Genomic DNA, 15,750 nt, shown 5'->3' with positions numbered 1-15,750 from the left:
AGCTGGGACCAAAGTAACAAAGGTTACCATCAGTAACACACCATGCCGACAGGGAATCAAATCCGGCAGTGCCAGACGTGTCCCCCTGCTTAAGCCAGTGCATGTCCAAGCCCGTCTGAAGTTTGCCAGAGAGCACATGGATGATACAGCAGAGGATTGGGAGAATGTCATGTGGTCAGATGAAACCAAAATAGAACTTTTTGGTATAAACTCAACTGGTGGTGTTTGGAGGAAGAAGAATACTGAGTTGCATCCAAAGAACACCATACCTACTGTGAAGCATGGGGGTGGAAACATCATGCTTTGGGGCTGTTTTTCTGCTAAGGGGACAGGACGATTGATCCGTGTTAAGGAAAGAATGAATGGGGCCATGTATCCTGAGATTTTGAGCCAAAACCTCCTTCCATTAGTGAGAGCTTTGAATGGTTGACCAAATACTTATTTTCCACCATAATTTACAAATAAATTCTTTAAACTTCCTACAATGTGAATTCCTGGATTTTTTTCCCACTTTCTGTCTCTCACAGTTGAAGTGTACCTATGATGAAAATGACAGACCTCTGTCATCATTTGAAGTGGGAGAACTTGCACAATCGCTGGCTGACTAAATACTTTTTTGCCCCACTGTGTGTGTGTGTATTTATATATATACATATATATATATATATATATATATATATATATATATATATATATATATATATATATATATATATATATATATATATATATATATACTATATATATACATATAGATATGTATATAGATATACTGTATGTATATTTATGTACATATGGATGTATATTTATATATATATATATATACATATTTATTAGGGCTGGGCAACGATTACAAATTTTAATCGAAGTTAATCGCACTATTTCTCCGATTAATCGCGATTAACTGCATTGTATACGCAAAGCCCAATAATGAATTCCAAAGTAGTGTGTAGTGCACCTTTATTGGAATATTCTCCCACATGAACAAAAGCGCCAAAACATTTGTTGTGCAAACACAATTTAAATCAGTCCTTGTTAAACAGTAGCAGTTAAATAGCATATTTGATGAAAATCAACTCAAAAAATGAAAATACAAACATTTAAGCTTATTGCCACTGCCAGGGTATTTAAGTTATCCTGTTTGTTATGGAAAATAAATATAATCTACATACAAATCTCTGAGCCACAATCATAACATCTGAACAGGCAATTTCTGAGGTAACAGCAGAAACATTTTTTTTAATCAGGGATCTTATATTTGAAAATCCTAAATTATAGGTAGTGGGCTGTTTTAGGGAATTTTTGATCAAATTATCCGTAGTAGCAATATTAATAATGTTGTGTTTATTCTGCGTAGTGCACTTAAAATAATTATGACCATATCTAGGAATTGATATGATGGGAATTTTCCGATTGTTTGCTTGGTGCTTTGATAAACTGAAGGCATCATATACATGGTACTATATTGTGATGTTATGAGCCAGGGGAAAAAAGAACTACCCTACCCAGCATGCAACAGGAGTGAGGAGCATGTATAGGTTGTGTCGCCATGACGACATCTTGTATGTTGTGATATGCACGCTCTGAAAGCAAACGTTAAGAACTCAGCCAACACTCCTGGTCTGCATTATTCATAAATAGACAGACAACACAGGCCGCTGGATGTAGCCGGCAAAGTATTCCCATGCTAGCTAGCCGCTCTAGCAAGCACGCCTCATTCAGTCCAAAACGGCCCGATCTATCCACATCCAGAATTGTCTGGCGGTCGTAAGTGATCCCGGAGTGACCACGCTGTAAGACAGCCAGGAAATTTGCAGAATTGTCCGGTATTTTTGCCAAATGTTCCATCTTTACCAAGAGCCCCTTATGAGTTAACTCATAATTAACGCATTAATTTGCCCACCCCTAATATTTATATATATATATATATATATATATACATATGTTTCTATATATATTTATCTATATACATAAGATGTATATCTAGATAGATATAGATATATCCATCTTCATATATATATATCAATATTGATCTATATAGATAAATCTACATAGATGTATCCGTACATATCTATATATATATATATATATCTATCTTTATACATCTATCTATATATATATCGAGGTGGCGACTTGTCCAGGGTGTACCCCGCCTTCCGCCCGATTGTAGCTGAGATAGGCGCCAGCGCCCCCCGTCACCCCAAAAGGGAATAAGCGGTAGGAAATGGATGGATGGATGGATGTATATATATCCATATATATATAATCTACATGTATATATAGAGATATATATATTTTTATATATACACATATATTTATATATAGATATATATATATTTATATCTATATACATATATCTATATATATATATTTTTATATGGATATATATGTAATATATATATATATATATATATATACATATATCTATAAATATATATATATATATATCTACACAGATATCTATACATAATCTATATATATATAGATATCCATATATATATACATAAATATTTTTATGTAGATATATATATATCTATATATAAATATATCTATACATCTATCTATAGATATATATAGAGATATATATCTTTATATATCTATACATATAAAGATATATAGATGGATAGATATATGTATATATAGACATATATAGATATATCTATATATATATATATATATATATTAGGGGTGTGGGAAAAAATCGATGCGAATACGAATCGTTTATGTTGTGCAATTCAGAATCGATCCTCATTTTTTAAAAATCGATTTTTATTTTATTTATTTATTTAATCAATCCAACAAAACACTACACAGCAATACCATAACAATGCAATCCAATTCCAAAACCGAACCTGAGCCAGCAACACTCAGAACTGCAATAAACAGAACAATTGAGAGGAGACACAAACACCACACAGAACAAACCAAAAGTAGTGAAACAAAAATGAATATTATCAACAACAGTATCAATATTAGTTATCATTTCAGCATAGCAGTGATTAAAAATCCCTCATTGACATTATCATTAGACATTTATAAAACTAAAAAAATAACAATAGTGTCACAGTGGCTTACACTTGCATGGCATCTCATAAGCTGGACAACACACTGTGTCCAATGTTTTCACAAAGATAAAATAAGTCATATTTTTGCTTCCTTTAATAGTTAAAACAAATTTACATTATTGCAATCAGTTGATAAAACATTGTCCTTTATAATTATAAATGTTTTTTTTTTTTTTAAATCTACTACTCTGCTAGCATGTCAGCAGACTGGGGTAGATCCTGCTGAAATATATGTATTGAATGAATACACAATCCTTTTGAATCGGAAAAATATCGTTTTTGAATCGAGAAACGAATCGAAAAAATTGATATATTATCGAATCGTGACCCCAAGAATCGATATTGAATCGAATCGTGGGACACCCAAAGATTCGCAGCCCTAATATATATATATATATATATATAGATATATACACATATATATATAAAATCCTGTGTGGGTGTGTGACATCCACTGTAATAATAAGAGTGTATCTAGTCGATACTACTATGATTACATTGATATTTTGTATCGTCACAAAAAAAAATACCAAAATTTTAAATTCATATTATGTTCATCAATTCAGTAATTATGTCCCTGGACACATGAGGACTTTGAATGGGACCAATGTATGCTCCTGGAACTACTAAACACTGTGAGGTGTGTGATCAGGACAGTGGAGATCAACAACACGGACGCGGAGGGGAGGTTGGTGCTGGCTGATGGTGTTGTGTATGCCAGCAAAGACCTGGCAGCTGACATCATTGTGGACATGGCCACTCTCACTGGAGCTCAGGTAACCTTCTTCTTCTTCTTCTTCTTCTTCTTCTGCCAACTGTGTTGATGTGCCGCCTGCTGTGTGGTTCAGGGCATCTCCACAGGCAAGCACCACGCGGCCATCATGACCAACAGCGAGCCCTGGGAGATGGCGTGTGTGCGTGCCGGGCGCAGCAGCGGCGACCTGGCCCACCCTCTGGTCTACTGTCCCGAGCTGCACTTCAGCGAGTTTGCCTCCGCCATCGCCGACATGAAGAACTCTGTGGCGGTAAGGAAGCTGTGACTGTCTGGTCCCGCCATGTTGGACTCAAGTCTGCTTCTGTTTCCTGGTCAGGACCGAGAGAACGCTCAGAGTTCCTGTGCCGGTCTTTTCATCAACTCCCACTTGGGCTTCGACTGGCCTGGTGTTTGGGTCCATGTTGACATCGCCTCTCCTGTCCACGCGGTCAGTACCTGCCTGCACCACTCACCTGTCTCCTACATAACCGCTCACCTGTCTCCTACATGACCGCTCACCTGTCTCCTACATGACCGCTCACCTGTCTCCTACATGACCGCTCACCTGTCTCCTACATGACCGCTCAGCTGTCTCCTACATTACCGCTCACCTGTCTCCTACATTACCGCTCACCTGTCTCCTACATTACCGCTCACCTGTCTCCTACATTACCGCTCACCTGTCTCCTACATTACCGCTCACCTGTCTCCTACATGACCGCTCACCTGTCTCCTACATTACCGCTCACCTGTCTCCTACATGACCGCTCACCTGTCTCCTACATGACCGCTCAGCTGTCTCCTACATTACCGCTCACCTGTCTCCTACATTACCGCTCACCTGTCTCCTACATGACCGCTCACCTGTCTCCTACATTACCGCTCACCTGTCTCCTACATTACCGCTCACCTGTCTCCTACATTACCGCTCACCTGTCTCCTACATTACCGCTCACCTGTCTCCTACATTACCGCTTACCTGTCTCCTACATTACCGCTCACCTGTCTCCTACATAACCACTTATGTCATAGTCACACAGGTATATACAGGTGCTGTTCATATTATTAGAATATCATGAAAAAGTTGATTTATTTCAGTAATTATATTCAGAGCATGAAATGTACATATTATATCAATTCATTACACACATAGTGATATATTTGAAATGTTTATTTCTTTAAATGTTGATGATTAGTACTGACAATTACTGAAAATCCCAAATTCAGTAACTCAAAATATTAGAATATTAGTTACAACTAGTACCAAAAAATATTTTTTAGAAATGTTGGCCACCTGAAAAGTATGGACATGGAAAGTTTCAACATATACGGCAATCAATACTTAGTTGCAGCTCCTGTGGCATGGAGTCCACCAGTCTGTGGCATGGAGTCCACCAGTCTGTGGCATGGAGTCCACCAGTCTGTGGCATGGAGTCCACCAGTCTGTGGCATGGAGTCCACCAGTCTGTGGCATGGAGTCCACCAGTCTGTGGCATGGAGTCCACCAGTCTGTGGCATGGAGTCCACCAGTCTGTGGCATGGAGTCCACCAGTCTGTGGCATGGAGTCCACCAGTCTGTGGCATGGAGTCCACCAGTCTGTGGCATGGAGTCCACCAGTCTGTGGCATGGAGTCCACCAGTCTGTGGCATGGAGTCCACCAGTCTGTTGCACTCCTCAGGTGTTATGAGAGCCCAGCTTGCTTTAATAGTGGCCTTCAGCTATTCAGCATTGTTGGCTCTGGCATCTTCCACTTCACAATACTCCATAGCTTTTCTGTGGGGTTAAGGTCAGGTGAGTTTGCAGGCCAATCAAGAACAGGGATACCATGGTCCTTAAACCAGGTACTGGTAGATTTGGCACTGTGTGCAGGTGCCAAGTCATGTTGGAAAATGAAATCTTCACCTTCATAAAATTGGTCCGCGGCAGGCAGCATAAAGTGTTGTAAAACTTCCTGGTAGACTGCTGCATTGACCCTAGACCTCAGGAAATCAACATTTTCATGATATTCTAATAATATGACCAGCACCTGTATATACCCTGCATGTGGACCACACCACTATTTTAACCACACCCACCACATTTTTTATATATATATATATATATATATATACACATATATATACATATATATATATTACATACATGCATATATACATATATATACATACACATATATATATATGTGCATATGTATATATATATATATGTATGTATATATATATATACATATATACACACACATATATATGTATATATATATGTATATAAGTATGTATATATATGATGTATGTATACTTATATAAATGTATACTTATGTACTTATATATGTATACTTGTGTTTATATATATATGTATGTACTTATATATGTATACTTGTGTTTATATATATATGTATGTATATATATATGTGTGTATAGGTATATATATATATATATATATATATATATATATATATATATATATATATATATATATATATATATATATATATATATATATATATATATATATATATATATATATATATATATATATATATATATATATATATATATATATATATATATATATATATACCTATACACACATATATATATATATATATATATATATATATATATATATACCTATACACACATATATATATATATATATATATAAGTATGTATACATATATATAAGTATACTTATATATATGTATACTTATACATATATATATATATATGTACACATATATATAAGTATACTTATATATGTATACTTATATTTAAGTATACTTATATATATGTGTATACTTATATATATACATATGTTTATATATATATGTATATGTATATATAAGTATGTATATATATATAAGTATGTATATGTATATATAAGTATGTATATATATATATATAAGTATGTATACATATATATAAGTATACTTATATATATACTCACATGTATATATATACTTATATATGTATACTTATATATATATATCTATGTGTGTGTATGTGTATATATATGTGTATGTATATATATACATATATGTATATATACATGTATATATATACATATATGTATATATATATACACATATATATACATGTGTATACATGTATATGTATATATACATATATATATGTACATATGTATATATATACACATATATATATATCCACATATATATGTGTGTATATATATATATATAAGTATGTATATATATATACATATATATAAGTATATATGTATATAAGTATGTATACTTATATATGTATACTTGTATATATATATACATATGTATACTTATGTATATATACATATGTGTATATATATACACATGTATGTATATATACTTATATGTATACTTATATGTATATATATATGTATACTTATATATATACATATATGTATATATATAAGTATTTATACTTATATATATGTATACGTATGTACTTATATATATGTATACTTGTGTATATATATATACATATGTATACTTATATATATATGTATACCTATACATATATATAAGTATGTATACTTATATATATAAGTATACATATATATATAAGTATGTATACATATATATGTATACTTATATATATATGTATACTTATATATATATATACATATATGTATATATATATATAAGTATACACATATATATAAGTATACATATATACATATATAAGTATACATATATATAAGTATGTATACTTATGTACTTATATATATGTATACTTATATATATACATATATAAACATATGTATACTTATATATATGTATATAAGTATACTTATATGTATAGTTATATACATATATATAAGTATACTTATATATATGTATACATATATATAAGTATACTTATATATATACTCACATGGATATGTATATATATACTTATATATATACTTATATATATGTATACTTGTATACTTATATATATGTATACTTATATATATATATATCTATATGAATGTGTATATGTGTGTGTATGTATGTATATGTATATATATGTATATATATACATATATATACATATATGTATATATATATACACATATATATATATGTGTATATATGTACATATGTATATATATACACATATATATATCCACATATATATGTATATATAAGTATGTATATATACACACACACATATATATGTATATAGGTATATATATATATATATATGTATATACATATATATAAGTATATATGTATATAAGTATGTATACTTATATATGTATACTTGTGTATGTATACTTATATATGTATACTTATGTACTTATGTACTTATATTTATGTATACTTGTGTATATATATATACATATGTATACTTATATATATATATATATATATATACATATGTGTATATATATACACATGTATGTATATATACTTATATGTATACATATATATATATGTATACTTATATATACATATATGTATATATATGTATACATATATATATGTATACTTATATATACATATGTATATATATAAGTATACTTATATATATGTATACTTATATATATACATATATGTATACTTCTATATATACATGTATGTATATATATATAAGTATGTATACTTATATATGTATGCATATGTACTTATATATATGTATACTTGTGTATATATATATACATATGTATACTTATATATATACATATGTATACTTATATATATGTATACCTATACATATATATAAGTATGTATACTTATATATATGTATACTTATATATATGTATATATGTATACTTATATATATATATGTATACTTATATATATGTATACTTATATATATATACATATATGTATATATAAGTGTACTTATATATATGTGTACATATATAAGTATACTTATATATACTCACATGGATATGTATATATATACTTATATATATATACTTGTATATATGTATACTTGTATATATGTATACTTGTATATATGTATATGTGTATATGTATATGTGTATGTATATATATATGTATATATATACATATATGTATATATATATATATCCACATATATATGTATATATATGTGTGTGTATATATATATAAGTATGTTTATATATATATATACATATATATATATATATACACACATATGTATATAGGTATGTATATATATGTATATACATATATATAAGTATATAAGTATGTATACTTATATATATGTATACTTGTGTATGTATACTTATATATGTATACTTATGTACTTATATATGTATACTTGTGTATATATATATATACATATGTATACTTATATATATATACATATGTGTATATATATACACATGTATGTATATATACTTATATGTATACTTATATATATATATGTATACTTATATATATATATGTATACATATATATGTATACCTATACATATATATAAGTATGTATATGTATACTTATATATATGTATACTTATACATATATGTATATATATAAGTATACTTATATATATACATATATGTATATATATATAAGTATGTATACTTATATATATATGTATACTTGTGTGTATATATATACATATGTATACTTATATATACATATATATACACATGTATGTATACTTATATATATGTATAGGTATACATATATATATAAGTATGTATACTTGTATGTATACTTATATATATAAGTACGTTTATATATATATGTATACTTATATATATGTATACTTATATATATATATCTATATGTGTATGTATGTATATGTGTATGTATATATATATATATATCCACATATATATGTATATATATGTGTGTGTATATATTTATAAGTATGTTTATATATATATACATATATATATATATACACACATATGTATATAGGTATGTATATATATGTATATACATATATATAAGTATATATGTATATAAGTATGTATACTTATATATGTATACTTGTGTATGTATACTTATATATGTATACTTATGTACTTATATATGTATACTTGTGTATATATATATATACATATGTATACTTATATATATATACATATGTGTATATATATACACATGTATGTATATATACTTATATGTATACTTATATATATATATGTATACTTATATATATATATGTATACATATATATGTATACCTATACATATATATAGGTATGTATATGTATACTTATATATATGTATACTTATACATATATGTATATATATAAGTATACTTATATATATACATATATGTATATATATAAGTATGTATACTTATATATATATGTATACTTGTGTATATATATACATATGTATACTTATATATACATATATATACACATGTATGTATACTTATATATATGTATAGGTATACATATATATATAAGTATGTATACTTGTATGTATACTTATATATAAGTATACATATATATATAAACGTACTTATATATATATGTATATATGTATACTTATATATATGTATATATGTATACTTATATATATATATCTATATGTGTATGTATGTATATGTGTATGTATATATATATGTATATATATACATATATATATATATCCACATATATATGTATATATATGTGTGTGTATATATATATATATATATCTATATGTGTATGTATGTATATGTGTATGTATATGTATATATATACATATATGTATATATATATATCCACATATATATGTATATATGTGTGTGTATATATATATAAGTATGTTTATATATATATACATATATATATATATACACACATATGTATATAGGTATGTATATATATGTATATACATATATATAAGTATATATGTATATAAGTATGTATACTTATATATATGTATACTTGTGTATGTATACTTATATATGTATACTTATGTACTTATATATGTATACTTGTGTATATATATATATACATATGTATACTTATATATATATACATATGTGTATATATATACACATGTATGTATATATACTTATATGTATACTTATATATATATATGTGTATACTTATATATATGTATAGGTATACATATATATGTATACATATATATATATAAGTATGTATATGTATACTTATATATATATGTATACTTGTGTATATATATACATATGTATACTTATATATACATATATATACACATGTATGTATACTTATATATATGTATAGGTATACATATATATATAAGTATGTATACTTGTATGTATACTTATATATATAAGTACGTTTATATATATATGTATACTTATATATATGTATATATGTATACTTATATATATATGTATATATATATAAGTATGTATACTTATATATATGTATACTTATGTACTTATATATATGTATATAAGTATACATATGTATATATATAAGTATACATATATATAAGTATACTTATATATATATATACTCGTATGCACATGTATATGAGTATATATATATATGTATACTTATATATTTATAAGTATACTTATATATATGTATACTTATATATGTATACTTATATATATACATATATGTATATATATAAGTATACTTATATATATGTATACTTATGTACTTATATATATGTATACTTGTATATATATGTATACTTATGTACGTATATATATGTATACTTGTATATATATGTATACTTATATATTTATAAGTATACTTATATATATACGTATACTTATATATATGTATACATACTTATATATATATAATACATGCATACTTATATATGTATGTATGTATATATATATGTATATATATACTTACATATATATACATGTATTCATATATATTTGTATATATATGTATATATATATGTAAGTATATATATATGTGTATATATATGTACAGTGCCCTCCATAATTATTGGCACCCCTGGTTGAGATGTGTTTTTTAGCTTCCAATTATTTTATTTTTTTTCTAAATAATATGGGACCTTAATGGAAAAAAAGAGAAAAATCCAACCTTCAATACAAGTGCATTTATTCAGTGGGGAAAAAATCCCACATAAAGAAATAATTATTTGACATCAAATAATGTGTGTCACAATTATTAGCACCCCTGGTGTTAATATTTTGTACAACCCCCTTTTGCCAACAAAACAGCACCTAATCTTCTCCTATAATGTTTCACAAGATGGGCAAAGACAGAAAGAGGGATTTTCAGCCATTCCTCTTTGCAGAATCTCTCTAAATCATCCAGAGACCTGGGTCCTCTCCTCTGTACTCTCCTTTTCAGCTCACCCCACAGGTTCTCAATGGGGTTGAGGTCAGGGGACTGAGATGGCCATGGGTGGAGCTTGATTTTGTGTCTGGTGAACCATTTCTGTGTAGATTTGGCCATATGTTTAGGGTCATTGTCTTGCTGAAAGACCCAGTGACGACCCAGCTTCAGCTTTCGGGCAGAGGGCAACAGATTTTGATTTAAAATGTCCTGGTATTTCAAAGCATTCATGATGCCATGCACCCTAACAAGGTTCCCAGGGCCTTTGGAAGTGAAACAGCCCCACAGCATCACTGACCCACCCCCATACTTCACAGTGGGTATGAGGTGCTTTTCAGCATGCGCATCTTTCGTGGTACGCCAGACCCACTTAGAGTGTTTGTTGCCAAAAAGCTCAATCTTGGTCTCATCTGACCAAAGCACACGGTCCCAGTTGAAGCCCCAATACCGTTTGGCGAACTCCAGACGCTTGCGTTTATGATTGTGAGTGAGGAAAGGTTTTCTCCGTGCATGCCTCCCAAACAGCTTGTTGGCGTGTAGACAGCGCCTGATGGTTGATTTGGAGACTTTGTGACCCCAGGATGCTACCATTTGTTGTAATTCTGTAACAGTGAGCTTTGGAGATCTTTTGATTTCTCTTACCATCCTCCTCACTGTGCGTGGTGGCAAAATAAACTTGGGTCCTCGTCCAGGCTTATTTACCACTGTTCCAGTTGTTTTGAACTTCTTAATTATTCCTCTCACAGTGGATATGGGCAGCTGCAGTTGAGTGGCAATCTTCTTGTAGCCTCTGCCTGACCTGTGAAGGTCGACGCACATCTGCCTCACTTGTATGCTGTGTTCCTTTGTCTTTCCCATGTTTAAGAGTGGATAAGAGAAATGGCCTCGGTGTCACGTCATATTTATACCCCAGGGAAACAGGAAGTGATGAATTACTAATTAAATGTTCCTACGTACTCTGGTAAACTTTGTAAACTACTGTAGAAATGACAGAAATGCTTCAATTATATTTATTTCCTGGGAATTGTTAAGGGTGCCAATAATTGTGGAACAGGTGATTTAATGGAAAATAATTATTTTTTAGTCAGGGATTTTTTTATTTTCTTACAATTCATTTGAGTTGAAGGCTACATTTTCCTACAATTTTCAGTGTGACAGTATTCTTCTGCAATAAACACTGAATTTATTTTAAGGCTTTTAACACATCTCAACCAGGGGTGCCAATAATTATGGAGGGCACTGTAAGTATATATGTATATATATATATACATACATACATATACAAATATATACACATATATATGTGTGTATATATATATGTATGTATATATATATATATGTGTGTATATGTATATATAGGGCTACAACGTGGTCGTGAGGGATATATACACATATATATATACATACAGTGCCCTCCATAATTATTGGCACCCCTGGGACCGTGTGCTTTGGTCAGATGAGACCAAGATTGAGCTTTTTGGCAACAAACACTCTAAGTGGGTCTGGCGTACCACGAAAGATGCGCATGCTGAAAAGCACCTCATACCCACTGTGAAGTATGGGGGTGGGTCAGTGATGCTGTGGGGCTGTTTCACTTCCAAAGGCCCTGGGAACCTTGTTAGGGTGCATGGCATCATGAATGCTTTGAAATACCAGGACATTTTAAATCAAAATCTGTTGCCCTCTGCCCGAAAGCTGAAGCTGGGTCGTCACTGGGTCTTTCAGCAAGACAATGACCCTAAACATATGGCCAAATCTACACAGAAATGGTTCACCAGACACAAAATCAAGCTCCTCCCATGGCCATCTCAGTCCCCTGACCTCAACCCCATTGAGAACCTGTGGGGTGAGCTGAAAAGGAGAGTACAGAGGAGAGGACCCAGGTCTCTGGATGATTTAGAGAGATTCTGCAAAGAGGAATGGCTGAAAATCCCTCTTTCTGTCTTTGCCCATCTTGTGAAACATTATAGGAGAAGATTAGGTGCTGTTTTGTTGGCAAAAGGGGGTTGTACAAAATATTAACACCAGGGGTGCTAATAATTGTGACACACATTATTTGATGTCAAATAATTATTTCTTTATGTGGGATTTTTTCCCCACTGAATAAATGCACTTGTATTGAAGGTTGGATTTTTCTCTTTTTTTCCATTAAGGTCCCATATTATTTAGAAAAAAAATAAAATAATTGGAAGCTAAAAAACACATCTCAACCAGGGGTGCCAATAATTATGGAGGGCACTGTACATACATACAAATATATATGAATATATATATATACACATATATATAATACCACAACTGTAGTAATGTCTGAGATATGTGGGCATGAAGGATGCAATCTAAGTGTGTGTGAGGTATACAATGTGGGTGTGCGACAGTTGTGTACCTGACAAGGTGTGTGTGTGACAGTTGTTGTGTACCTGACAAGGTGTGTGTGTGACAGTTGTTGTGTACCTGACAATGTGGGTGTGTGACAGTTGTTGTGTACCTGACAAGGTGTGTGTGTGACAGTTGTTGTGTACCTGACAATGTGTGTGTGTGACAGTTGTTGTGTACCTGACAAGGTGTGTGTGTGACCAGTTGTTGTGTACCTGGCAGGGCGAGAGAGCGACGGGCTTCGGTGTGTGTTTGCTGCTGGCCTTGTTTGGTCAGGCCTCTGAAGACTCCATGTTGAAGGCTGTCTCTCCTCTGGCTGCTGCCAGCGGGGCCTCAGAGGAGCAGATGGAGCGCGACTGCAAGAGGAGAAGATTGGTGTAGAAAACAAGTTGTGCAACACAGCAAACATTCACTAAGTGCAGCAAGATTATGGAATAAAAGAAATATGAATGCATCTTTGTCAATTGGTCATTGTTACTGTACAACTATTCATGCATTCATTCTACTGAAGATCTTTACTCATTAATATACTGTAAAACATGACTAATCATACATCTACTGTAGAACATTATTACTATTTAATCTACTGTAGATCTTTACTCAAATATACTATAAGACATGACTAATCATACATCTACTGTAGGTCATTAGTCATAAATATACTGTAGATCTTTAGTCATAAATCTACTGTACAACATTATGACTAATTAATCAACTGTAGATCTTTAGTCATAAATCTACTGTCGATCTTTAGTAATAAATCTACTGTAAAACATGGCTAATCAATCTATTGTACATCTTTAGTAATAAATCTACTGTTGAACATTATGACGAATCAATCTACTGTAGATCTTTAGTCATAAATCTACTTTAAAACATGACTAATCATACATCTACCGTAGATCTTTAGTAATACATTTACTGTAAAACATGGCTAATCAATCTATTGTATATCTTTAGTAATAAATATACTGTAAAACATGACTAATCATACATTTACTGTAGATCCTTAGTCATAAATCTACTGTCAATCTTTAGTAATAAATCTATGGTAAAACATGACTAATCATACATCTACTGTAGATCTTTAGTCATTAATATAGTGTAAAACATGACTAATCATACATCTACTGTAGATCTTTAGTCATTAATATAGTGTAAAACATGACTAATCATACATCTACTGTAGATCTTTAGTCATTAATATAGTGTAAAACATGACTAATCATACATCTACTGTAGATCTTTAGTCATTAATATAGTGTAAAACATGACTAATCATACATCTACTGTAGATCTTTACTCATTAATATAGTGTAAAACATGACTAATCATACATTTACTGAAGATCTTTAGTCATAAATGAACACTAATAAGAGT

The 15,750-nt window shown here is 30.0% G+C and overlaps 1 protein-coding gene across 1 annotated transcript in view; it reads left to right on the top strand.

Annotated features, from left to right (window-relative positions):
• The window catches only part of npepl1 (aminopeptidase like 1), a 31,980-nt gene extending 17,156 nt beyond the window's left edge, over nucleotides 1-14,824 (top strand). The window contains exons 9-12 of the mRNA XM_061875490.1: nucleotides 3,718-3,841; nucleotides 3,914-4,090; nucleotides 4,157-4,267; nucleotides 14,593-14,824. Of these exons, the coding sequence (XP_061731474.1) occupies nucleotides 3,718-3,841; nucleotides 3,914-4,090; nucleotides 4,157-4,267; nucleotides 14,593-14,751 (571 nt within the window). The 3' untranslated portion in view covers nucleotides 14,752-14,824. The remainder of the gene's footprint in view (nucleotides 1-3,717; nucleotides 3,842-3,913; nucleotides 4,091-4,156; nucleotides 4,268-14,592) is intronic.
• Nucleotides 14,825-15,750: the final 926 nt, after the last annotated feature.

The sequence above is a fragment of the Nerophis ophidion genome, linkage group LG16 (genome assembly GCF_033978795.1).
Source record: "Nerophis ophidion isolate RoL-2023_Sa linkage group LG16, RoL_Noph_v1.0, whole genome shotgun sequence".
NCBI lineage: Eukaryota > Metazoa > Chordata > Actinopteri > Syngnathiformes > Syngnathidae > Nerophis > Nerophis ophidion.
The sequence above is the reverse complement of the archived record's forward strand: the minus strand, read 5'-3'. Positions and strand labels throughout refer to the sequence as shown.